Source organism: Lepidochelys kempii, chromosome 8 (assembly GCF_965140285.1).
Source record: "Lepidochelys kempii isolate rLepKem1 chromosome 8, rLepKem1.hap1, whole genome shotgun sequence".
Lineage (NCBI taxonomy): Eukaryota > Metazoa > Chordata > Testudines > Cheloniidae > Lepidochelys > Lepidochelys kempii.
In genome coordinates this window covers 52,921,817-52,949,470 of record NC_136387.1, presented here as the reverse complement: position 1 = coordinate 52,949,470, position 27,654 = coordinate 52,921,817, and the positions used below count along the sequence as shown (strand labels likewise).

The window sequence follows — 27,654 nt, the reverse complement described above, 5'->3', positions numbered from 1 at the left end:
TTTACCCTCACAGCTTCTTCCCTGGACTGCTGCTTTCTCTGTCCTTACAGCTTCCTGTTCTTCCCCCTTGCATCCGGGAGTATGACTGAAGGCATCCCCCATGCAGCCTACCAACTTCCTCTCTCTAGAGATCCTGCCCAGCTCCTCCCCCAGCTGGACTTCATCAGCAATTAGGCCCTAGCATTCCCTGGGTTTCCACCCGGTGCTGCCTAAGGCTAACTGGTCTAATTTACACCTTCAGGCCTTGTGTGGGGTGGACACCGCATGACAAGGGTATAACCAAGTTGCAACATTGCATTAAATGACTTGATTTGCTCCTTAACAAGTGCCTTTAAAATTGTTTTTACATGTGACTATTGCTTGTTGCAGGGAAGTATGAAATGGGGACTGGGAGAGGAGATACCTCTTTGTACAGCACTCAGCAGAATGGGGCTGGCGTGCCTTTGGGTGCTACCATAATGTAAATATTTATTAACTGTAATAAGATCTCTATCTTAAAAAGCAGGGAAATGTCAGAGGAGCCCTGCTTTAGAAAAGGCAATGGCCAGTTTGGGAATTTGGGTATCAACTTTGCATTGAAAATTAATCTTCCATTTCTCAAAGATGATTCTGGCCTCTTCATAAAAGTGCTCAGTTAAATTATTATTGATCAGCTGCTAAGGAGTGAAAAGTTATAAAACAGAGTCAAGGGCATTACTCCAGGTGACCCTATCACTTCCAGATGTGTGCAATGCTCTGTGTATATTCATGGGAGCCAGGTTAAGTGTTGTCCTTTTGATGTGATGGACAACTGTTTGTCACTACAGCCAGATCTCAGACCTGTGTACATGTGTGCATATCAGAGAGAGAAAACTTAATAAGAAAGAGGAAAATAATTCAAATAAAATGTGATTTTTTTCTTTGACAGAGCCATAAGTATCAAACTCGGGCAAGAAAAGCTCTATGCCAGGGGTGGCCAGCCTGAGAAGGAGCCAGAATTTACCAATGTACGTTGACAAAGAGCCCCAGTAATATGTCAGCAGCCCCCACATCAGCTTCTGCCCTCCGCTCCCAGTGCCTCCCACCCACTGGCAGCCCTGCCAATCAGCGCCTCCCCCTCCCTTCCTGCATCTCCCTATAGTTGTTTTGGGGCATGCAGGAAACGCTGGGGGTGGGGGAGGAGAAGGGGGAGAAGCGAGGACATGGCAGGCTCAAAGGATGGGGTGGAGTGGGGACAGGGCCTGTAGCAGAACCAGGGGTTAAGCAGTGAACACCCCCCGGCCCATTGGAAAATTGCCACCCGTAGCTCCAGCCCCGGAGTTGGTGCCCAGACAAGTAGCCGCATATTAACTTCTGAAGAGCCACATGTGGCTCCGGAGCCACAGGTTGGCCACTCCTGCTCTATGCCCATTTGTTACTGGACAAAGCATTAAAAGTGAAAAGTGGACACTACTGGATGTTTATCCAGACTTCAGTCCCACCCTGCCAGAAACACGTATGTGCCACGCCTGGCAGATCCTGCTCAGTTGAGGCCTAGGATTAGGACAGGAATGGGGGTCTTCAGGTCTGGACAGAGCTGGTTGTGGGAAGTTTACGAAGTGCCTGCCCCACAATGCCTAGCTCAAGCAAGAACAATTAGTTCTCCATTTTTTGAGAGGCCCAAATTTAAGTAAAATGTGAGTTCATACTGTGTCTATTTGCCATGATTTCACTACAAATAAATGATGGGGAGTGAGAGTTAGAGGGCCTAAAGTCAATGGTAAAGCTCCCAGTGGGTGAAAAGTCCTCTAGAGACTGGGGAATGCTGCTGAATTAATATGTCTGGTCCTCGGTGTGACCCAGTAGAATCTGCTCTTTAATTCTAAGTTTTGGTGTCATGGAACACAAAGGATATTTCCTGAATTTAAAAAGGAACCTTTCTAAGATATCAATAATTGTTTGACTTGCAGTCAATAGGAGTTGAGTGTGCGAGGAACACAGGGCCAGGCCCTCTCTATTCATTCCTTCAGCGCAGGTATCTTTATTCCATTCATACCAGGGAGTCAGATATGCCCAACATACAGTACTAAAAAGGAAGGGTAGTCTTGTGGTTAAAGCCCTGGATTGGGACTCAGGAGACCTAGGTTCAGTTCTTAAGGCTATAACAGACTTCTTGTGTGACCTAAGGTAACTCAATCTCTCTGGGCCTCACTTCTCCATCTGTACAATGGAGATAATACTTTCTTTCTCCCATCCTTTGCCTGTCTTGTCTACATAGATTGTAAACTCTTTATCAGGACTCCAGATATGGAGGTACAGGTTCAAGTCAAAGCCTGGATAGGAGGGGACTCAAGAACATGGTCCGAGTTCAGTCTAGGGGGTTAAGGCCAGGAGCAGCAGTCTGTACCAGTATCATGTCATAGGATCAGGTCAGAGTTTAAGACGACGATGAGCCACACCAGGTGGCAGCCAAGTGAGCCAGCCAAAGCAGCGCTAGTATACCGGAGGCAAGGTCAGGTGTCAGGAGTGGGGCAGGGGACCAGGAACCAGGAGCAAGGCTTGGGTTAGGAATAAGGCAAGTTATCAGGAGTACATAGCAGGGTCTGTTTACAGCAGCAAGCCAGTGATCTGTCTAGTTGCACAGACTGCTTCCAGGTGATTTTCTTAGGCCGTAAATAGCATGCCTGTACCAACTTGGAATGCAGTTGCTATTTAACATCCTCCCCAGTTACTGATGGAACAGAAAGTACTTCATTATCACTATATGATATAAATATATCATTTTGCTTCTTTCTGAATACAGAACAGAAACATTTATTGAATACTTCTGCCTTTTCTGTACTATAGTTAATTTTACCATCCTTGTCTAGTATCATACCTATATCGTTGCTAAGATTCCCCTTTTTTCGTGTTCCTGATATATTTTTAAATAATTCCTTCTTGTTGTCCTTAATCCTAAAGGCCACAATTTTTTTCATTGATACATTTAGCTTCCCTTATCAACTGTCTGCATTTCCGAGCTGCCAATTTATATTCATTTCTATCAGCTGATCTAGCTTTCCATTTGTTATATACTGTGTTTTTATTTTTTATTACTGCTCTTACCCACCATCTTAAGCAGGATGGTTGATTAACCAAATAAGCCTTCTTTTGTGACTGCGATGTTATTTTAAGAGTTTTTTTTTTTCAAATGATCAATTTCCCAATTACCATCAACATTTTTATATTTAAATTTTTGCTCATGATTTCATTCAGCTTTGAGAAATTGGCCTTTTTTAAAGCACTAACAATGTGTATTACAGGTCAGAAATATACTCTGTTTGCACATAGCAGAAGGATTTAGATCGTGATCACTTGCACTTAAGCAACAATTAACTGAGACCTCCGTGATCAATTCATCTTTATCCACCAGATTGAGGACTAATACAGAGTTACCTTTGGTTGGTTATAATACTTTTTGTGTTAGAAAGTTTCCATCTATAACTTTTAGAGGCTCCAAGGATGTTTCACCAGTGACAGGATGAGACTTCTAGCATACATCTCCAAGATTGAAATCTACACTGACCCATAAGCATATCAGTTTCTCTCTCTCTCTGAATGGTCAATAATTCCAAGGCAGGTAATGGTATATTTGATATTACGTGTAATGTAGTGGTTCACCATCTCCATCCTGGGTGTTTTTATTATAAAAGAGAATAACAAAAAAAAAAAAAAAGGGGGGGGGGGAGGCAAATTAAGCTAACAGAAGTTAGCAGATTCATTCCCCCTCCGAGGCTCCCTAAGCGAAAACCCTGTTTTGCACATGATCCTTTTCTACCAGTCAGTCCTCAGTCCTCCCCAGTGGTACTACTGCCACACCGTCCGGCTTGAAGTAGTAATAACAAACACCAAACACGTAGTCTCCATGATCAGTACCTCCACTATAAAAATTGTTCCAGGCCCATGCTGTTCCCACTTGTCTGACTTTGTTCTAATAACAATCCCTAGTTCTACTCCCTCCAGAGTCCCAATGCTCTTAGTATTTGATCGGTAACATCCATTCATTTCCCCTTCAACATGCCTCAGAGCTGAAAAACCTCTCCCTTACCTTGTATCCTGTCCATGTGTCTGTCCATTTGCCACTGTGACGCTCTTCTGACGACTTCACAAGGGTCAGTGCCCTGATCTACAAACCACAATTTTTAAACGTGGTATCACCTAATTTTTAAAAATGTGGGAAGAGCCAGGCAGTCCCCAGCCCTTCCTGCTCTCCTCTCCCCCATGCTTCAACTGGCCCCAGCTCCAGAGCCATCACCAACTTGGCATCACAAAGGGGCTGAGGGTTTCCCAGACAACCAGGTAACAGGACAGTGGAACAACCTATCCAGGGGACTAACTGCACTGGCCTGATCTGAGCCTAACAGCCTCTCTGAGAGGATTTACCCCAATCCTGCTGGTTTTCTCCTCCTAGTTGGGTTTCTGGGTGCTAAGGATCACCCAAAGCTGGAAGTTTGTCAGGGGACAGTTTGAGGAAAGTCTTGGGAAAGGTATGAGTGGTTTCAACCCATATGAGAGCTGTCGGATCCCTTGATATTCCAGTTATGCCTCATTTAAAACACAAAACCATTCCAGTGTCACCCAGTCCTGCCCACAGCATCCCCTACTATTCTAATTCCACTCCACTCCCCCCCAAAAGTGTTATGTTACCTTAATTATAGGTTTTGCTATCCACTCTATATACACCATAGTGTAGTAAAGGATAAAGAGAAACAATAGCTGTACTACATATCTAATGGTGAGGGCAAATGACACTGCAGAGATCTGCAATCAATTATAGTTATCATGCTCCGCAGATGCTCTTTGCATGTTGATCTGTCTCTGGTAGGACTACTTCTAACATTTCAAACCTCTTAGTTCTGCTTCAAATGGCTGCCTTTTAAAAATCAACCTGACAAAAATATTTCCTTCTTGTTGTCCTTTTCCTCCACAGGTGGAATTTTCCTGGGTACGGAATGGCAATATTCAGTCTTCCTCTCGTGAGATGTTTAAGGTCTAATATCTCACACCCTGTTTAGATTAGAACTGAAGCTGTAGAGCACTGGAAAAGGGAGGTCCCTGGTGTTCAAGTGGAACAAGCAGCATGTCCTTCTAGCCCAGGTGTTCTCAAACTGGGGGTCATGATTAAAGTAACATAACACTCAGGAGGTCACGAAGTTATTACATGGGGGGTCGCGAGCTGTCAGCTTCCACCCCAGACTCCAAAATTTACAATAGAGTTAAATATTTTTTAAAAGTGTTTTTAATTTATAAGGGGGGGTTGCACTCAGAGGCTAGCTGTGTGAAAGGGGTCACCAGTACAAAAGTTTGAGAATTCCTGTTCTAGTCCCAGTAGGTCCCAACATATCAGTACAAAGTCATGATAGCTATATATGTGTTAGTTATTAGAACTGGTTGAAATTTTTCATGTAGGAAGTTTTCCTGCCAAAAAGTAAGTTTTCCTCAAAAATGAAAATTTTCATAGGAAAATATAAATTCTGACCAAAAAATTAGTTTTCCTGTGGGAAATTTCAAAATAAAAATTTTCCTTTCAAATTTCCATTTTGAAACCAAATGGCCATTTTCATTTTGACTTAAAATGTTGTGTTTCACTTTTTCAGTTTAAAAAAATAAAATCCGATTTTGAGTCAAAATGTCGAGTTGAAATGAAAATTGTTAATTTGAATCAGTTCAAATCTTCCCCTGAGGCCACCAGCATTTTTTGACCAAATATTTTCTAACAAAGATTTTTTTGTTTAAAATTTCTCATGGGAAAAATTTTGGCTTTCTAACCAGCTCTACAATATGGATCATTTTTTAATATGTTATAATTTTTCTCTCCCTCTGAGCTCTGCACAGTTGGGGCCAAGATAAATAAGGCAGGTGGCTTTCCAGGTGGAAGGATACAAAATATAGCCCCAATGACAATTTTTAGAACATCCTGAAAATATTTCTAACATTTCTAAACATATGTGGCATCTACAGAAACTTTAATGGTGTGGAACAAAAGAAAGGTTAATGTGCATTCATTTGGATGGACCGGTGTATCTCACTGTCTTTGTTGCAAATGTTCAAACGTAAGTGTAGCCGTGTTAAGCAACAAAATTCATATTTAGGCCCCTGAAGAGAAGTGGCCTGATCACAGTGGCTCCCCTTGACTTCTGGCCATTTATTTTTCTATTTTGAGGCCTAAATATGGATCTACGTTTGAAAGTATGGGCTGAAGTGCCTTGCACAAGGTTTCACAGCAAAGTCTGTAGCAGCAGCAGATTAGAACCTGGTATCCATTGAGTCCTAATCCCCTGCTCTAACCATTAGTTACTTTGCCTCAAATAAGCATAGTAAAAAGATGCAGATGAAATCAGGACCCAGCTCTGATGCCATTTCAATAGTTCTGAACCATAAGCCATTTGTGTCTCCTCATCTGTTGAGTAACTGACAGAAGATCTCCTGGAGTTTCTTATCTGGTGCCAAATTGGCTTGAAAGATAATGTTATCAGTCTCAACAACAATGAGGCCTGGAAGGGCTGTATCCTGGAGCATGACCAGAGACATGAACATCCTCCTCACTGAGAAGAGCAAACTTGCCATCCTGTGGGAGAAGCAGGAGGGCTTCCCCAAGCAGTGTGCCCCTATCTGGATGTTGGCCATGGAAAAGAGCCCTGGCCTCTCCTGGAGAGGGATGTGTGGGTTTGAAGAGCCTGAAATATGACTAAAACTCAGGACTGGCAATGAGAGGAAAAGAAAAAAAATGTCTACTCAAATTCCACTAACAGGAAACCACATGCATCACATAGCATTTCTAGATTGCAGTATCACATGACATAGGTGACTACAATGTTTTGGCAGATTCGTCCCTTTTCGGGTATTTGTGACAGAAAAATTAGCATGGAACGTTCTAGAAAAACCTATGTGAATAGTCATGTACTGGAGGTGTCACCTCAAGAGCCAAGAGGATATTGAAGTCTCAAGAGTACCAGCTGTGCTAATAGGTGGTTGTGGTTATGTAGGTACATGTGCACTAGGAAGCCACCCCTTTGTTTCCCAATTGTATTTCTGATCCATGCTCTGACTGTGACCTGCTGTGACCACTGGCCCCTACGCACCCTGACCGTGGGAAACCTACTGCATCCCTGTCCTGACCTCAGCCCTTACGCGCCCTGCCTGGTCCCAAGCAGGCTGCTGCCCTGGGCTCTCTGCTCTGACCAGCGGGCACTGAACCGTATCCCAGAGGGCGAGCAGCAGCCCCCTCCCTGGGGCCCTCAGCGCCTCTCCAGCCCCCGCCGCCCCGCACGCAGGGGCGGGGACTCCGCGCGCGACGGAACCTCCCTCTTGGTGCCCGCGTTTCCGCCCGCGCCGCTCGCAGCGCTGCACCGCGTCTCCGGAGAGGCTCGGCGCGGGGCCCCAGCGGCAGTTACCGGCAGAGGCGGGGAGGGAGCTGCCGATGCAGTGAGCGGGCGGGCCGGCCGGCCGGGTTGGCCATGGCTTCCCCGTTCCCGGCCTCGGCCGGCAACAGCGGCGGCGAGCCGAGCTCCGGGGAGGAGTCGGGCGGGCCGGAGGAGGAGGCCCGGGCGCTGGCGGAGCAGTTCGAGCGGGCGGCCGAGCGACTGCCGGGGCTGATGCAGGCGGCCAGCAGGGAGCAGCTCCTCTACCTGTACGCCAGGTACAAGCAGGTAAGGGCCGGGCTATGGCGGTGACTCCCCGCTTCTAGCGCCTCTATCCAGCGCCGGGCACGCTGAGGCTGGGCTTGCTAAGCGCTCCCGCGCAGGTGCAGCGCCAGCGGTCTTGGCCATTGCACCGCGAGTGTCCCAAGATTGTGGGTCCTGCCTAAAGCCCAGCAGCCCCGTGGCTCTGAGGGAATCTCACCCTTCCCTAGAAAGGTCTCAGGCCTCGTGCTGGCAGAGAGAAGCTGGGAAAAGGGGTCCGAAAGCACCCTGAAGGCCCTGGAGTTGGAAAGTAAAGGACAAGGATTCTTGTGCATTTATTTATTTTAAAATCTTCTCGTTATAAAGAAATTTGGTGGGGTTTTGTTGTTGTTTTGTTTGTGGGGGAGGCCTGACTCATGACTGTTCAGTGCTTGGGATTGACACTGCTGCCTGTGCATGGCTCTGGGTGGTATTTCAACCTTTGTCCAGCCTGGTGGGGACCATGTGTTAGCTGTCACTTTGGGCTGGATGTAGTGTGAGGTGGAGATCAGCCACAGTCAATTGATGGCGGAACACAAGTTAGCTTTTGTTACTTTAGGACCCTTATGTATGTGAACAACCCCTCTGAAGTTAGTAAAAAGAAAAGGAGTACTTGTGGCACCTTAGAAACTAACACATTTATTTGAGCATAAGCTTTCATGCATCCGATGAAGTGAGCTGTAGCTCACGAAAGCTTATGCTCAAATAAATGTGTTAGTTTCTAAGGTGCCACAAGTACTCCTTTTCTTTTTGCGGATACAGACTAACACGGCTGCCACTCTGAAATCTGAAGTTAGTGGAGCTCCATGTGAGAGCCAAGGGTCCACCCATGTGGATCCTACTGCAGGACTGGGGCCTATGAACGAAAGAGCAGTGGCAGTGCTAACTTTTCCACAGCAACAATGTTTCTCAAGTGGTTTTGGGAATTTCCCTCCTATCCTTACAGGTATTTCAGTGTTCACCCAGCCCATGTATTGAAACCGACAACATGGAAGGAGAGTGTCAACTGAGACAGTAGTTTTATAACAGGTGTTTCTCTATTATGATCTAAATTAAAACCCTTCTCATTGCAGACCACCTAGCAGATAGTACACTTTCCGTCACCTGCATCAGATTTAAGGCATTGATTTAGGCACTGATCCTACAAGCACTTAAGCACAGGCTTAGCTTTAAGCACATAAGTAGTCCATTGAAGAGCTAGCTGGTCACTTGTTGCTTGGTGTTTTCTGTGTTTTGTGTTGCTTCTACAGGTGTCCAACCTTTGGACTGTAAAAGGAGCTGGAAATGAGAAAGGACTGCTAATCTAGCTGCCTCCATTTGGGATTACTGCTATGTTAGAGGATGAAAGGAGCTGCGCTCTGGAGCCTCCAGTGTGACTGAAACTGCCAGTCACCAGCAGGAGATGAGTGTCCAGCAGTGAAGGGATCAGATAGTGTGCTCAAAAAGGAGATTGGGTAGCCAGTCCAAGAGAGCAGGAGACAAGCACTGGGAATCTTGTGGAGGGGTCAAGGAGTTGATGATCAGATGGCAGAGAATCATGAAGGGAGCATGAGAAGATAAAACAGAACTGATTGGAATGCAAGATGAAATGAAGAATATGAGTAGACAATGGTTTGTTGTTTTTTTGGGGGGGGGGTTAGGTCAAATGGTTACTACATTAGAAATAGCTAAAAATACCTACTATTACATTTCCATGTAAATTGCTGCTGTTGATGCTATCCAACTGTGGATGAGATCTGGGATGTTGTTCATGAGATAGGAGGCAATGCACTAGAATCTCTCTAGTGGGATGTAGTCCTGCCTGTATAAACGTTTAACAGACCTTGCTCCAGGAGGTCCAGGTCCAGGAGGTTTCTGTTGCTCACAATGTGGCCTTCTCATACTATCTCAAGTGTTTCGTAGCTCCATTGGGTGGAAAAGAGAATACAGTACAGTATGTCAGCTTTATGGTTGCATTGACATCTGATATTGGGCTCCAGGGGATTTCTCATTGCCAGTTGTGAGACGAGAAATGAGGAGCTTAATGTTGTTTAGCTTGAAATTACTATGAGGAAATTCTTCAGAAATTGTTTTCACAAACCCTTGATTTGTTCCAAGCAAAAAGGAGCTGCTAACTGCATTGAGTCACCACATGTTTCAATAGCTGAGGTTTTAGACTGCTGGCAGAGAGGTGTGTGCAATGCATTTGACTGCTCCTATAGAGTAACAACATAATCTGGTGTGTCTTGTTGACCGTATGCATTAACAGTATCGTGTACACAACAAATTACGGAACAAATATATTTTTAAAAAAAATCTCATAAGGGTCTTACCTCTGGAGTCCAGGATGTTTGTAGGCAAGGCTTCCACTCTGTTCTTATCTCATCCTCCTGTGTTCAGTACTAATGCACATACTCAACCTTATAGAAGACTCTCTGTGTTTCGCATTGTCTAGACACAATGGGGCTGGTTAAGGAAAGAGCCTACATTTTTCAGATGTGGGCATCACTCCAGTTAAAGTCAGAGGGAGTCTTGCAAGCACAAGCTGCTGCAGGATCAGGCCCTGTTAACTCTGATGTTTTTGATCTGGCATTTTATGATTTAAGATGAAACTATAGTACTTAACACAACTTCTTTCTAGTCACAGAAGTCGTATCAATATGAACAATAGGCTGCTAATGTATTATCCAGTGGACAGTAGTATTACTTGTGTGCAAAAGGTGCTGACTCTAGATCTGTCTGCTGTTCCTGATTTGACATCCTTGTCTGTCCTCAAGATAGTATTTCTTGTCACCAAAGGCTTTGATTTAAGAGGCAACAACACCATAAAAGAGATGACAATAACAGCTGAGTTCTCTGTTAAAATACCATTCAACCTCCCTGGTCACTCAATTACAGACCTAAAAGTCGCAATTCTTCAAGAAAAAAACTTCAAAAACAGACTCCAACGAGAAACTACAGAACTGGAATTAATTTGCCAACTGGACACCATTAAATTAGGCTTGAATAAAGACTGGGAGTGGATGTGTCATTACACAAAGTAAAAACTATTTCCCCGTGCTAATTTTTTCCTCTACTGTTACTCACACCTTCTTGTCAACTGTTTGAAATGGGCCATCCTGATTATCACTACAAAAGTGTTTTTTCTCCTGCTGATAGTAGCCCACCTTAATTGATTAGTCTTGTTAGAACTGGTATGACAACACCCATTTTTTCATGTTCTCTGTGTATATATATCTTCCTACTGTATTTTCCATTGCATGCATCCGATGAAGTAGGTTTTAGCCCACGAAGGTTATGCCCAAATAAATTTGTTAGTCTCTAAGGTGCCATAAGTACTCCTCGTTCTTTTTGCTGATACAGACTAACACGGCTACCACTCTGAAATTTGTTAAAATACTGTACATTATTTATCTAAAACTATTTAGATATATAAACCTTCTCCTGGAGTTTTACTGCCTTTTATTGGAGTCAGTTTCAGATATTTATTAATTTTGTTTGTGTGTCAGAAGCTTGAGAATAAGGGAGCTGTTCAGTTGTTGGCTCTAGTTAGACAATGGTGCCAGGGCCTGCTAGGGCTGAACTTCAGTAAGAGAGGAAGAATTGTCCAGTGGGTAAGGGTGCTAGCCTAGGACTCTGGAGACTGGTGTCAGATCTCTGCTCTGCCACAGACTTCTGGTGTGACCCTGGGCAAGTCATTTAGTCTCTCTGTGCCTCAGTTCCCCAGCAGTAAAATTGGTATTGTGAGGATAAATGCATTAAAGATTGTGAGGTGCTCAGGCACTACAGTAATGGGGGCCATATAAGTATCCATAGTAGAAATAGAATAACTAGTTGACAAGAGTCCAGTGCCTCATGAGTAAGGCTACGTTTTGGTCATGGATATTATTAGTAAAAGTCACGGACAGTAAACAAAAATTCATGGCCATGACCTATCCGTGACTTTTACTAATAATACCACTGAATAAAACTTGGGTAGTGGACTGCCTGGGCCCCCAAGGGTGCGGGAGGAGGGTGTCCAGGCTTCTTGGGGTGGAGGGAAGACCCCCACTGGTTCTGGGGGGACGCGGGTGGCAGCATGCGGCCCAGGATCCTCACTGGTTCTGGGGTGAGGTTGGCGGGGCCAGCAGGCTCCCTGCCTGGCTCCGTGCCCACCCTGCAACAGCAGCAGAGTTTGGGTGTGGGATATGGGGGGGTTGGGGCACAGGATGGGGTGAGACAGGCTCTGGGTGGTGCTTACCTGGGAGGCTCCCTGGAAGTGGCAACATCCCCCCTCACTCAGCTCCTAGGTGGAGGCTTGGCCAGGCAGCAATGCATGGTGGTTCCTCCTGCAAACCCCATCCCCGCAGCTCCCATTGGCCATGGTTCCCAGTCAATGGGAGCTGTGAAGCCAGCGCTCTGGGCGGAGGCAGTGTGCAGAGCTGCCTGTCCATGTCTCTGCCAAGCAGCTGAGTGAGGGGGATGTCGTGGCTTCTGAGGAGCCCCCGAGGTAAGCGCTGCCCAGAGCCTGCCTCACCCTGTTCGGTGCCCCAACCTCCTGCCCCCTCACACCCAAATTCTGCTGCTGGGGGAGGCGGTGGCCAGAGACTGCCCCAGGAGTGGCTGGTGCGCCTGGCCTGGGGGCTTCTTTAGCTGCCCCTGAGCCAGGTGCACTGGCTGCTGCAGAAGTCATGGAGGTCACGGAAAGTGACGGAATCCATGACTTCCATGACAAACTCACAGCCTTATTCATGAGTGATCAGACTCCATGAAAGAGCTGCAGTATTTGAAGAAGGCTCTCCTAATAGCTATCTAAATGATGGGGTGGTCAGACAAAGTTTAAGTGTTAAAATCCTGCACTCGTAGAAAAACAGAGCTCACATTGATTGGTGCAGGAAATGCATAATTCTGTGTTTTTTATGTGACTTTTCCGTGTGATGATTTTTCAGGACTAGTAGAACATGATTAAACCACAAGTTTGTACTGAAAATAGATTTTTATTTTTTTGGCTTATAGTTTACTGTAACACTACTGTTGTGCTGGGTCTGGGTCAATATGAGTGACATTATTCTCTCTGATCTAATGGGGAACACCATGTCACCTCCTGATCCCTCCCTGGCATTCAGGGCTTACTAATTGGCCCCTGAAGCTGATGCTTCTCCTGACCATCCCAGTACTTGCTAATTTGCAACCCTCACTGATCTGAATTTAGGCCTACCCCACAAGTTAGTGCAGATTAGTGAGTTTTTTCTTCAGCTGCCCTTTCAGTGCAGGACAAACCACATGAAGGAATTCCATTTCTGCGTAAGAAATTGTGTTCACTTGGTCAGCTGATTGCATACAGATGGTCCCAGTTTCGTCCAAGTCTACATTCAAAGCTGTACAATCAAATTCTGGAGCTAGGGTCCAAGTTTGACTTGCCTAAAAGAATTTATGATTTGGTGAGAAATAACCTGCAGTCTGGATATCAATTGCTTTACAATCTACTTCAGTTGTTGAGTAATGTAAAGAAAACAAACTACAGACCATGATTGTTTGACATGAACTGGAGCTTCTCAAGCTTTTTCATGACATGGACCATAGCTTAATAGAGACTCTCATGGATCCCTCCCCTCCCATTCAAAATTGCATGGATCATCTCCCCATAATTTACGATCACATAACATCACTATGGCAAGTACAAAAATTGCTTGCATTGAAAAGTGATATTAGGGAAGTATTTAATGTATTCTGGCTGTCTTTTAATGCAGTTTATCAGCTTGAAACAAGGAGGGCCCGGCACCAAGTGACCAGTCAGCCCTCAATGGACAACCGTATAGGAACCTCTGACTTGAAATAATATTTGGAGCTCATGTCTTTCTGCTAGCTTTGTAGAAGAAGCTTTCTTAGCTTTCAACTGTAGGGACAAGAGGGCTGAATCTTTCACAAATGCTTTTCTCCCTATTATTTGTCAGGAATTCGAGTTAAACATTCTAACTAAAAATCCTTCCATTCTCGACTGCTCTGGTTTCAGTCTCATGTAATGTCAGAATCCCACTAGTTCTTCAATTTTTCAGGAAGTTGTACAGCAAAATGTGAGAAGTAAAGAGCTGATATTTTTAATGTAAAAAATCAAGCAGTGCCCTCTTCCTCCTCACCCCCCCACCCCATTCTTTATTTCTGGACAAAACTCTCGTAAGCCAACTTAATATATCATAAAAAAAGCAGAAAGGGCAAAAGCAAATTTTTTTTCTTTTGCAGGTCATTTTAAAGTACCGTTCCTATATCTGTGTTGGCATCAGTAGTGCTGATGCTATTGCACAGCAGGGAGGAAAGCAATAAATGCCAAATTTAAAGAGGGGAAACTATTGTCAGGTTTTGAAGAGGGTCTTGGAAAACAATTACTAAAGTATTAGGAAAAGTACGTATCTTTCTTTCAGAGTTGTTGGCTGTTTTGTGTGCAATTGTGATATTGGGCTAGAGAATGGCCAGGTTGGGATGTTCTGTTTTGACGGTAGATCATATTTCATTTATATTTTTCAATTTGTAAAAATGTACTCAGTGTCTTAGCGTACAAGAGGAAATGTTTAAAACAAAATCTAAATCACAGTCTGCATAAAATAGGGCTGACAACAATTAAATGAAATTATATACAACTCCCCATGAGGCAAAAACCTGTTTTAACAAAGTACCTTGCTCTGAAGGCCAGCTGAGAAACCCTGTGATTCAAACTGGTGACATTTACCATGAAACAGCAAAACAAATATTTTAGAAAACTTTAAAAAAATTTTTTAAACCCCATTCCCGTTCTGTAAAAAATCTAAATAAAATTACTGCAACTTCGACATCTAAGTTTTTTAAAAAGAGGCATGATTGATGATCGCAGATGCAGGATAAAATAACCTCTTAAGTTGAGGGATCATTAGCTGATCAAGCAGTTTAATTGGCTGAGCTGCAAGTGTTTTATAATAGTTTGATGGATGCAGCTTGATTTTGCTTGACTAGCAATGTCTGACTAACAGGTTGTCATGATCTCTGAAAACTGAGTGCCCATGTTTACTCCATCAGATTCATTTAAACATCCCAATCCCCTCATATTTCATTTATGATAGAGTTTGCCCTGCATTAGGGAGACTTACTATAACAATTGCTTTCAAGGGGGATTATTCCTATTTGCATCAGCATGGCTACTCTGACTTGGCCTCTGGTGTAGGAGTATGCCTTAGCTGGGAATCTGAGTTTGTGATATAGTCATTTATGAGTGATTAAAGAGTGGCTTTTTAATTGGAGTCCTGAAATGTTTAGTTACCAATGCAGGAACATTTAATCACTTTCTTTCCTTGCTTCCCTTTTTTTTTTTTTAAGTCCATGTTTCATTCTATTGTTCATCAAAATGTTTAACCTTTGTGAAAATTCCTTGTTTGTATGCAGATACCAATAATAAGTGACGTGGGCATCAACATTTTCCTGGCCTTTGGTGTCTTTATTCTCTAATGATAGGGTCTGTAAATCCAAATATAATATTAATGGGTACATGTAAATTAATTATGGAGGCATAGACCAACATGTCTTTTGTTTACTACCTGCCATTCCTTATTCTATGCTCCCTGGTTCCTCTCAGGAAAAATTCTGCTTTTAGTTCCTCCTGGACTAGGGTTCAAAGAATTTGTGCCAGTCAGTCTCTCTTCCTCACCCAGACTGTGATCCTGTAGTTGCTCCATGCATGGATCTCCTGTTACCTTCTGGACGTGGACGTGGATCAGCCAGTGTCCCAGGCTGGAATAAGTTTTGGGAAATGCACACTATTCCCTTTGTGGGCAACCCTATTACTGAAAGGCAGCTGTTGGACTTTAGTCAAATAAAGGAAAAGAACTGCAAGTCTTCCTCAGCATTCCTTGTAGCTATGAATTAGGGCTGTTAAGCGATTAAAAAATTAATCGTGATTAATCGCATTGTTAAACTATAATAGAATACCATTAATTTTAATATTTTTGGATGTTTTCTACATTTTCAAATGTATTGATTCTATTTATAACACTATACAAAATGTATAGTGCTTACTTTATATTTACTTTTGATTACAAGTATTCTGCACTGCAAAAAAACCCCCAAGAAATAGTATTTTTCAGTTCACCTAATACAAGTACTGTAGTGTAATCTCTTTATAATGAGAGTTGAACGTACGAATGTAGAATTATGTACAGAAAAAAATGGCATTCAAAAATAAAACCATGTAAAACTTTAGAGCCTACAAGTCCTCTCAGTCCCACATCTTGTTCAGCCAATCGGTCAGACAAACAAGTTGGTTTACATTTGCAGGAGATAATACTGCCCACTTCTTGCTTTCACCTGAAAGTGAGAACGGATGTTCTCATAGCACTGTTGTAGCCAGCATCGCAAGATATTTACATGCCAGATGTGCTAAAAATTCGTATGTCCCTTCATGCTTCAACCACCATTCCAGAGGACAAGCGTCCATGCTGATGACGGGTTCTGCTTGATAAGAATCCAAAGCAGTGCACACTGACACATGTTCATTTTCACAGAATCATGGAATATCAGGGTTGGAAGGGACCTCAGGAGGTCATCTAGTCCAAACCCCTGCTCAAAGCAGGACCGATCCCCAATTAAATCATCCCAGCCAGGGCTCTGTCAAGCCTGACTTAAAAACCTCTAAGGAAGGAGATTCCACCACCTCCCTTGGTAACGCATTCCAGTGTTTCACCACCCTCCTAGTGACAAAGTTTTTCCTAATATCCCACCTAAACCTCCCCCACTGCAACTTCACACCATTACTCCTTGTTCTGTCATCTGCTACCGCTGAGAACAGTCTAGAGCCATCCTCTTTGGAACCCCCTTTCAGGTAGTTGAAAGCAGCTATCAAATCCCCCCTCATTCTTCTCTTCTGCAGACTAAACAATCCCAGTTCCCTCAGCCTCTTATAAGTCATGTGTTTCAGTCCCCTAATCATTTTTGTTGCCCTCTGCTGGACACTTTCCAGTTTTTCCACATCCTTCTTGTAGTGTGGGGCCCAAAACTGGACACAGTACTCCAGATAAGGCCTCACCAGTGTCGAATAGAGGGGAACGATCACGTCCCTCGATCTGCTGGCAATGCCCCTACTTATACATCCCAAAATGCCATTGGCCTTCTTGGCAACAAGGGCACACTGTTGACTCATATCCAGCTCCTCGTCCACTGTAACCCCTAGGTCCTTTTCTGCAGAACTGCTGCCGAGCCATTCGGTCCCTAGTATGTAGTGGTGCATTGGATTCTTCCGTCCTAAGTGCAGGACTCTGCACTTGTCCTTGTTGAACCTCATCAGATTTCTTTTGGCCCAATCCTCCAATTTATCTAGGTCCCTCTGTATCCTATCCCTACCCTCCAGCTTATCTACCACTCCTCCCAGTTTAGTGTCATCCGCAAACTTGCTGAGGGTGCAATCCACACCATCCTCCAGATCATTAATGAAGATATTGAACAAAACCGGCCCCAGGACCGACCCTTGGGGCACTCCACTTGATACCAGCTGCCAACTAGACATGGAGCCATTGATCACTACCCGTTGAGCCCGACAATCAAGCCAGCTTTCTATCCACCTTATAGTCCATTCATCCAGCCCATACTTCTTTAACTTGCTGGCAAGAATACTGTGGGAGACAGTGTCAAAAGCTTTGCTAAAGTCAAGGAACAACACATCCACCACTTTCCCTTCATCCACAGAGCCAGTTATCTCGTCATAGAAGGCAATTAGATTAGGCAGGCATGACTTGCCCTTGGTGAATCCATGCTGACTGTTCCTGATCACTTTCCTCTCCTGTAAGTGCTTCAGAATTGATTCCTTGAGGACCTGCTTCATGATTTTTCCAGGGACTGAGGTGAGGCTGACCGGCCTGTAGTTCCCAGGATCCTCCTCCTTCCCTTTTTTAAAGATGGGCACTACATTAGCCTTTTTCGAGTCGTTCGGGACTTCCCCCGATCATCATCTGTGTCGTCATGCCACCAGCAGAAGGTTGATTTTTCTCTTTTGGTGGTTTGGGTTCTATAGTTTCCTCATTGGAGTGTTGCTCTTTTAAGATCTCTGAACGCATGCTCCGCACCTCATCCCTCTCAGATTTCGGAAGTCACTTCAGATTCTTAAACCTTGGGTCGAGTGCTCTAGGTATCTTTAGAAATCTCACATTGGTACCTTCTTTGCATTTTGTCCAATCTGCAGCAACAAGTGTTCTTAAAATGAACATGTGCTGAGTCATATAACATGAAGTATATGGCAGAATGTGGGTAAACCAGAGCAGAAGACCTACAATTCTTCCCCAAGGAGTTCAGTCACAAATTTAATTAATACGTTATTTTTTTTTTAGTGAGCATCATCGACATGGAAGCATGTCCTCTGGAATGGTGGCCGAAGAATGAAGGGGCATACGAATGTTTAGCACATCTGGCACATAAATAACTTGCAATACCGGCTACAAAAGTCCCATGTGAACGTCTGTTCTCGCTTTCTGGTGACATTGTAAATAAGAAGTGGGCAGCATTATCTCCCATAAATGTAAGCAAACTTGTTTGTCTTAGCAAATGGCTGAACAAGAAGTAGGACTGAGTGAACTTGTAGGCTCTAAAGTTTTGCATTGGTTGTTTTTGAGTGGTTATGTAACAAAAAAAAATCTACATTTGTAAGTTGCACTTTCACGATGAAGAGATTGCAATACAGTACTTGTAAGAGGTGAATTGAAGAATACCATTTATCATTTTACAGTGCAAATATTTGTAATAAAAATAATATAAAGTGAGCAGTGTACACTTTGTATTCTGTGTTGTAATTGAAATCAATATATTTGAAAATGTGAAAAACATTCAAAATATTTAATAAATTTCAATTGGTATTCTGTTGTTTAACAGTGCGATTAAAACTGTGATTAATCACGATTCATTTTTTCGAGTTAATTGTGATTGACAGCCTTACTATGAATACATCTTCATGTGTTTAACAATATCCTGAATCTGATTCTCGTTTACACTAAGGCCTCTTTACACCACTGTGGTATTGTTAAAGGGTCATTAAATGTAATTGATGGCCACTACAAAGCCCCCTTTGTGCTACCAGATCAGTTTAAAAGGGTCTTTATGTAACGGCCTTCTGTGTCTACATGTGGAGTCCACTACATGCCCTCTAGAATATGTTATCATCACTATCTCATCTCTTTCAGTATTGTTTATTCACTTACCACCCCAAACTTATATTCCTTCTATGAATTGCAGTCCATCAACACCTCTTTTTTTTCTAGCCTCCTTTTTTTCTCTTGCCTCACTCTCCCGTAATGAATCATTTGTTTCTACCTACAGCTCCATCCTCTACTCCACAGTGTACTACTTTTCCTCTTTCTGACCAACTGGATCATCCCAACCACCTCCAATCTTGACTCACTTCCCATTTCTGGTGTATCTGCTCTGGCTGCCATGGTCCTAGATGCCTCTGGAGGAAATCCAGAGATTGTTCTCTTTGTATTCAGCTTGGCCATCAAAGATTATTAAACATAGCCCACTTATTTAGTCATTGTGCAGAAGGAGGCGAATTTCATCCTTAATGAACAATCATAATATGTGGTTTAGCTAACATAAATGAGATTTTTCTTTAGTCTTGTTGACGATGAGCTATACAGATGGGTAATATACATAGTCGGTGATCCTTTGAGGTTGAAGATGATCTCTTTCATGGGTTTTATTTTTCATGGGTCCTTTGGTAACTGAGGAGTCCAATTCTTGAGCCACAGGCTCATTGGCAGACATTGCAGGTGGTGTTGGAAGACGGTTGGGTTGCGATTGCTGTGTGACCATTGTCTTTCCTTTCTTTTCTGGCTTTTTTCTGCCACCAGGATAAGGAAGGCAATTTTCCTCAAAAGTGGACCTTCTTTCTCTGACAAGTCTTTGAGTGACAATCACTCTGCAGCATCACCTACTGGGTAATACATGCAGAAGAAATGATCTGCATATCAGAATTCCATCTCTGTATCCTGTACAGAAAATAACAGGAGGCCAATACACCAATAGCTGTGTGAGACTGTTAAAATAAAAAAAATTGGAGTTGAGATGTTTGCCAGAAAGAGATGAGCCTAATAACTGTTAATCAGACAGGAGTATAAATTTGCTCTGAAATCAAGAGGTGTAATAAATCTGGATATTTGCTGTTATGAATTGGCTAACAAATTATAATGATAAATTAAACTTTATCCCTTTCTACCATTCATTGTAACAAAGGACATTTTTCTTTTTTAGGTCAAATTTGGAAACTGTAACACTCCCAAGCCCAGTTTCTTTGATTTTGAAGGAAAGCAGAAATGGTAAGAGGAAATCCTTGCAATTCTTAACAATTTCTGATTTTATTTTATTTTATTTTTGGTCACATCTTTTTAGATTGATTGAACTAGAACATTACTTGGCATGTATCTCTCTCTTATTCTCTCGGTTAATGATTAAAATAATCCTTTAGGGCAGTGGCTCTCAAACTTTTTTACTGGTGACCCCTTTCACATAGCAAGCCTCTGAGTGCGACTCCCCTTTTATAAATTAAAAACACTTTTTTATATATTTAACACCACTATAAATGCTGGAGGCAAAGCAGGATTTGGGGTGGAGGTTGACAGCTCGCAACCCCTCCCATGTAATAACCTCCCGACCCCCTGAGGGGTCCCAACCCCCGTTTGAGAACCCCTGCTTTACGGAATTCTTAAAATGGTGTTGCTGTTCTGCTAATTTACTGTTGTATTGGTTTAATCAGCAACAAATAAATATGAGTAGGTGAAGGAGTTTTTCTTTTTAAGCCTGACTAGAGGATTGATGGCATCAAAATTGCGTAAAAGATGTCTTTCCTTTGCCCAGAAGTATGAAGGTAGGCTTGCATTAGGCCTGATCACTGTTTTATTGGTGACAATGAGTAAAAGACGGATGTATCCGTTCTACTGAGTGGGCCATTTGTGTTTTTCTTTGTACCTCAGGGAAGCATGGAAAGCTCTGGGAGATTCAAGTTCCCACCAGGCTATGCAAGAATACATTGCCACAGTGAAGAAACTGGATCCCAGTTGGAATCCTCAGGTAGGATAAATGGAAATAAATAACATGTAGAAATCAATTAAACACATTTTTATTGCACATGTGAATATTTGCATCAGGTCTTCATCTAAAAGAGCGCCAGGAAAATTTAATTCACTGTACAGGAAACATAACTTATTAGACAGATGAGTTTTAAAAAGTATTTCAGCCACCAGGTTTATTACTTTTTGGATATTTAAGGGTTTCATAGTCTGGTGTATAGGCATTGTCTCTTTTTAAGAGGACAATTCTTTTAACAGGTATTTCTTTTAACTGGGCACCATTATAACATCAAAATACGGTAGTCTCTACAGGGTGTTTGACTTAGAATTACAGGGAACTGTGGAACGTCTACATCCTTTTTATACACCTTTTAAAAATACATACTTCAGGCATGTTGATTTTATGACAGTAGAAAATTTGTGGTTCTGTTGCTCCTCCACCTTAGGAAAGAGAGTTCTTGTCTGAGCACAAGACTTGGAACTAAAAACTTGAGTTTTAATTCTGGTTTTGAATCCTCCTGTGGCTTTAGGTTAGATGTGGAACTTCTGTGGCTCAGCTTCCCCATCTGTAAAATGGGGATACTAATGCTCCTCTGTCTCAGAAGCATGCTGTGAGAATTAGGTAATATTTGCAAAGTGTCTGGAGGATGAAAAGCATTATAGAGCATCTTTAGAAAAATAACTCTGAACTGTACAATCCCATTAACATACAAAAGTCAGTGATTTGCCATGCTCTGTCTTACATAAAATTTTGTCTAACCTAAAACATCCATGCAAAATAAGGAAAAAAATCCAATAAATATCGATCAGTTAAAAGCCTGAATGAACAAAAACACCCTGCAGCTCAAGTAGTATTCATAAAGTAGGAGGGGGAACTCTTTCTATATCCTTATGGATGCAATTGCTGTAATGCAGCTTCTGTTGATAAATAGAAATCTTTCCATTGAAATGTCATGGAGTGTGGCATGCTTGTCCTCTGCTGATGGCCAGTTCTGATTTTTATGGTAGTTCTCTGCAGCAAGAATCTAGGACATGAGTTCAAGAATTGACTTTGTTTTTCAAAATGTCTAAAAATTGAACCACGCAGTAAATGAAGGAGCTGGAATTCTGGCACTATTTTTCCTGACAAAGAATGAGTGTGCCTGAGCATGATTGCTGCCCCCAGTATCCTGCACTGCACATATCTATCCCTGTCACTTCTCAGTGGAAGGTGGATAAGCAGAAACCAGCATATGTTCTGGTCATGCTAATACAGCTGTTGGAGGTACTTTCATTGGTTGCAATATCTATGAGGTGAAGAATTTAAAGGGCACCGTCAAAAGTGCTAGACTTAAAAATGGACCTGTCTTGATTATGCCAATTCAGAGCTCTTTCCTTGAGGAGTCAATCATGACATTTTCTTTTGTGTTCTTTCAAAAGTAATTTTTAAAAAAAGCATATGAATTCAGTACTGGGAAAGGGTGTTGAATGGATATCTCTGGAGTCTGAACTCCTCTATTCACACAGAGAGCAGGCATTGTCCCCCATCCAGCCCATTGACCAGAAAGAGGAATTCAGTCATCTACCTCATTTAATCTTGGTGCCTCTGGGACTGCTAATAGTGGTAGTGATTTTTGCATTGTGGATCCTCGTCCACTGGGAACTGAACTGAGATCAAAGCCCAATAATATATTGGTGAGACATTTTTTTAAAAATTGTATTTGTAAATACTGTGTGACTTTGAGAGTCCTGTCAGGAGAGAAACTGGCTTGGTCTGTATATTGGTTCAAAGCATTAGTGCACAGGCTTGTTTACTGAGAGTTTCACACTCATCCATGCATTCTTCTTTTACCTGCTTTTCTTTTTTATTTTATGTTTTCAGTCATAGAAATGTTTATTTGAAGGGTTTGGGGAGCAATGATAGACTCTGAAAGGGAGCCACTCTTAAGGCAGGTAGGGCCCAAAGTGTCTTACCTTGCCAGTTTCATCCAGGAGTGAATGCCTGTCTCCAGCAGATTTTAGTATCCTTACAGCTTTGAAACCACAAAAGGGAGTGGTTTGAGGCTATATCGGTTTCCTTTTCAATAGGTGTTTTGCTCTAACATTTCAGCAGATCTAAGTGTTTTAGACTCATATGTGTACCTGTGAATTCTTTCTCAAAACTTTAAAGATAATAAGCATTTTCTGTTTGCTTTCAGAACTCCAGGTATAATGAAAATGATGTAGGGATAATAATGGAAGTCTTCTGGCTTGATGTGCATTCCCCGTAACTTAGACCCTTGAATTTCATATCCTGATTGTGTCCCTTGCCTTGCAAACTGTCTGTGAGTGAGCCAGAAATCAGTTGAACAAGGTGGGAAGGTTCTGCTTTGGAGGAAGGTGGTCAAAAATAGAATGAGGAAGAGGAGAAAGTTGCTGTGTTCTGCAGCATTTGTGCAGGGAGAGGGTGTTAAGAGGGAGAGAATTATTAATTAGTACGTTAAACAGCAACCTCTTGTTCCCATGGTATTTTCCATTAATTGTCTATTGTTTAACCAAGTTAGTAATGGTACACAGGAGAACCAGTCCTCCCCTTCTCTCATCTCTCTGGTGCTGATCTCATACCATCTATACTCTGATTTTGTTGCACCAGGTCCACCTTCCTGCAGCCACAAGAGGGAGCTCTGTTCATTATAATAACTAAGGTATATTTGTCATAGAAAGGTGATAAAATAATAGTCTTCAAATTTTAAATTGAATTTTAAAAAAAGATTTGTGTGTACAATAGTAGGTGCTTAGTCACTGTCTCTTTCCTCCTTATGTGATCAGCTGCTAGGCCGCGTCTCTTAGGTTTTTTTCCATTATAAGTAGATTGTGAATAAGAAACAATAATTGTGTGTGTCTGATGGGCTTTAAGAGAAAATATAGGGTCTCTTATCAGGAATATGAAAAGTTTAGCTGTCAACATTAATTAAATTTGCCAGCATTTTTAAAAAAAAATAGAGAGCTATCAGGTTTTAAACTTCCCTTCAGAGTCCATTCCACAGCTTAATATGTTTCATTATCAGAAAGCTTTTTTGATGTTCACATATATTTTCCCTTTAAATTTTCATAAAAACATTTTAAAAAATGTGCTAACCTTAGTTCTCAAGGGTTTTATGATGCCATCACCAAAATTCCTTTCAGATTTAAAACTAAAAGCTTGTTTTAAAATAAATAAATAAAAAAATACAGTAGAGGAATTCAGAGATTGTACAGTCCCCAGTTACACAATGGTATCGGGTGGAGCATGGAGGAGTGACAGAGGGGTCCCTTTTGTGCCAATGCAGTCAATTATATTGTGTACATCTCTTCAATTGACTAGGCTTTATAAGGGATTATTTATTCCCTGCAAATCTGCAATGCATAGAGATACAGACCACAACCTGTGTGCCACTGTCCACAAGCAAAGTTAGGGTGCCTGCTGGGTTAATTGCTTCTCATATCAAGATGAATAGCAGCACGCTAAGTGCTTGGCACACAGTTCATGCAATAAAAATAAATAATATAAACAACTCCATTTCTTTTAGCTCTTTCTTCAGTTCAGATCTTCCATTTGCCTCCATTGGCTGAAACTTTGGCACTTTATGACTCTAAATTCTCCTTCTTCCCATTCTTATGTTGCAAATCTGTCTGTTGCCATCACTGCAGCTCTTCCCACATACAGCATAGAGCAGATGTAGGCAAACTACGGCCCATCCTGCCTGGCCTCTGAGCTCCCAACCGGGGAGGCTAGCTCCCAGCCCCTCTCCTGCTGTTCCCTCTCCCCCGCAGCCTCAGCGCACTGAGCTGCCAGCGCTCTGGCCCGCTGCTCCTGCCAGGCAGCATGGCGGCGTGGCTGGTTCCGGTATGGTAAGGGGGTGGGGAGCAGGGAGTTCTGGGGGGCAGTCAGGGAGCAGGGGGCCGTTGGATGGGGTGGAGGTTCGGGGGGGGCAGTCAGGGGATGGGGAGCAGGGGGAGTTGGATAGGGGGTCGAGGGGCAGGGGGTCCTGGGAGGGGGCAGTCAGGAGTCAAGGAGCAGGGTGGGGTTGGATTGGTCGGGACTTCTGAGGGGGGCAGGAAGTGGGAGGGGGTGGATAGGGGGCAGGGGCCAGGCTGTTTGGGGAGGCACAGCCTTCCCTATCTGGCCCTCCATACAGTTGCGCAACCCCAATGTGGCCCTCAGGCCAGAAAGTTTGCCCACCCCTGACATAGACTCAGTTTCATCTTTGCTAAATCCTCCTGCAAGCCTGCCGTTCTTCTTGCCTCAACTATTTTAAGTTCCTTTGTGTGTGACCTCAAGTCTCCAGCAACAGGAAGCATGATCACCTCTCCCTCTGCAGGATCTGTGTCTGAACTGAGAGTAGTATTTATCTGGCTTGGGTTTTGCAACATGGAAATGAAACATTTGAAGGGGAAATGTAAACCACAATTGAAACATAAAACACATTTGCCCTTGTAGTGGAGACCTTCCACTTGACCACACATATTGCCAGTTTTTTACATCACTTGTGGTTTAGCTTGTGAATAAAATGTTACCCATAATGCGAATCTTAGAATTCCTCCTGTGTAATAAGGAATAAAGTCATCAAAGTCCAGGGAAATGTCTGCACACTGATCAGGCAAAGCAAGAAGATAGCTCTTGGTTCCAGAGGGGCCCAGGATTCCCAAATCTTGGTGAGACTAGAATAGTATCCCCCTTCCTGAGCCCTTCTGGGTCTTGAAATTCCAGTGCTGAGATTTTCAGGGAATAAATGTGCATGTATATTCAAACTGCTGGTCTATGCTGTTTTTAAACTCTTTTCGATGCATTCTGTGATGACTAACTGACGGCAATGAAGCACGACTAGTGCTGTGTTGTTAGTGAGCAAGTGCAGAGCACAGAATTGAAAGCAGCAACCAGAGGATCACTGAAGAGAATAAACAACCCTTCTGGTAAAAACAGAACAAGCTTGAAAGCAAATGAAGTTGCAGGAATAACACATTGTTGCTACAAGCACAGAGTAGACCTGTAAAACAGAGAACTTGTATGGAATGAATATTAATTTGGTTGAACTCTGTTTCTGTAGAATGGGCTGCAGAGGGCAGTATTTCATAACACGGCCGCCAACTACTAGAGTGTTCATGGGTTTCAATGTGTTCTGTTACTATTCAAATAGCCTTTCTTCACCACATTTAAAATGTTATTCTTCGCTTGCTTGTACCTAAACGTGTGTAAGAGAGAATTCACAATTCATAGATTCATAGATATTTAGGTCAGAAGGGACCATTATGATCATCTAGTCTGACCTCCTGCACAATGCAGGCCACAGAATTCAAGGATATTGTGAAAGTCTGGAGAATCTCTTTCTTAACCATTGAAAAATGGGCTACACTGTGAATTTAGATTCTGCAGGAGGATCTGGATATTATTGATGTAATCTCAGGAAATATTCTAGTAACAAATGATACACCTTGTTTTAAATTGGTTAGTGTTTCATATTTATTAGATGTTGGTCCGAACAAAAACTCCAGCCCCAAACTTAGAACCTCTATAATGACCCAAACCAAAACTCTGTATCCCAAATATTCCAACACTTGGGGTTTGAAATCTAGATCTGAATTTTATAAAGCTTGGTTTTGGTGCTCAAATGTGGCCTGTTAGAGTTTTGAGCAACAAATTCTGACTGAGTTTCAGATTTAAGGTTTTATATTGGGCCCCTGTCTAACAATTTATTAACAAATGTAAATCAGGCTAATGTTATCCTTCTGAATCTGCAAATTTGTAACTTGGTATCCTAGATAGAGAGCACTTTTGTATTGGAAGAATTTAAGTAAATAACTTAAGTAAATTTTATTGAAAAAGCTGTGGCCCATAAATTGTATCAGAGCACCCATCATGCCTTTCCAGTTTGTCTATCACTCAAACCCTTCATGTCCTTACCATCACGTCCCGCCCCAATACAAAATGGCTGGACATCCTGCCACCTCTGGAGGGTGAGGAGCCCTGGTGGGCCAGCCTATACTCCACCCTGGTTCTGAGCCCACCGGGGATATCAGTTGGCGGCTCCTTCATGGGGCCATGAGCACAGGCGTGTACTTGGCGGGGTTCACCCCTATCCCAGACACTGCCCCTTTTGCGGCATGAAGGAAACCCTGGCGCACACATACTTGGAGTGTGCCAGGCTGCAGCCCCTGTTCCGGCTCCTCACAAATATTTTGTTACGTTTTTGGTTGCGCTTTTCCCCTCACCTCCTTATCTATGCACGCCCTATCTGTGGCCCCACAAAGTCACGGGACCTCCTGGTCAGCCTCCTCCTGGCCCTGGCTAAAGTGGCCATCTATAAAACCAGGGTGAGGAGGTTGGCCGATGGAGTCTCCTATGACTGTGGGGCCTATTTCCGATCCTTGGTCCATTCACGTATCTGGGCAGAGTTCCTCTGGGCCGCGTCCACTGACTCCCTTGACGCCTTTGAGGAGCAGTGGGTGCTGTCCGGGGTTCTCTGCTTGGTGTTCCCGTCTGGTTCCCTTCATTTGACCCTTTGACCACACTCCTGGAAAAAAAAAAATCACTCAAACAGATGTCACCCTCTTAATCTGGCCAAGCAGCCACAGTTTGCAGTCAGCAGTGAGAAGCAGAGTGGTTTGGGAAGGATTACAATGGGGGTGGGGAGAGTAGGGGAAAGATTTCTTAGGTCTGTGCCTAATGTGAAAATGCCATTGATTACGTTCATCCTATATGTTTGTTTTTCTGGGATGTGAATATCTCTTGTTTATGGTTTACCATCCAACAGGGAAAAACTAGCTTCCTTCAGTAAACTAAGTTACTTCTAGCATTCCATGCATGTAAAGCCTTGGAAAAATAGCAAGCCTGTGGGGCTTTTTAAATTAATGATCCGATTGAAATGTCAGAATTTGGTCTGACATCCTTTGGTTAGCTCACCTGTTTATGCCTTGCTGTTGTGGCACATATATATGTGGGGTTCCCCTGTCACTCAGATCCCTGCAAATCCTTT

The 27,654-nt window shown here is 43.0% G+C and overlaps 1 protein-coding gene across 5 annotated transcripts in view; it reads left to right on the top strand.

Annotated features, from left to right (window-relative positions):
* Nucleotides 1-7,299: 7,299 nt before the first annotated feature.
* The window catches only part of ACBD6 (acyl-CoA binding domain containing 6), a 149,436-nt gene continuing 129,081 nt past the window's right edge, over nucleotides 7,300-27,654 (top strand). Inside the window, exons 1-4 of one of the 5 annotated variants that reach the window (XM_073356575.1) lie at nucleotides 7,559-7,646; nucleotides 8,909-9,269; nucleotides 19,869-19,933; nucleotides 20,588-20,684. In XM_073356575.1, the coding sequence (XP_073212676.1) occupies nucleotides 9,267-9,269; nucleotides 19,869-19,933; nucleotides 20,588-20,684 (165 nt within the window). In that variant the 5' untranslated portion in view covers nucleotides 7,559-7,646; nucleotides 8,909-9,266. Of the gene's footprint in view, nucleotides 7,647-8,908; nucleotides 9,270-19,868; nucleotides 19,934-20,587; nucleotides 20,685-27,654 lie in introns of all 5 variants that reach the window. The other 4 variants (XM_073356570.2, XM_073356573.1, XM_073356574.2 and 1 more) reach the window with 4 other exon arrangements.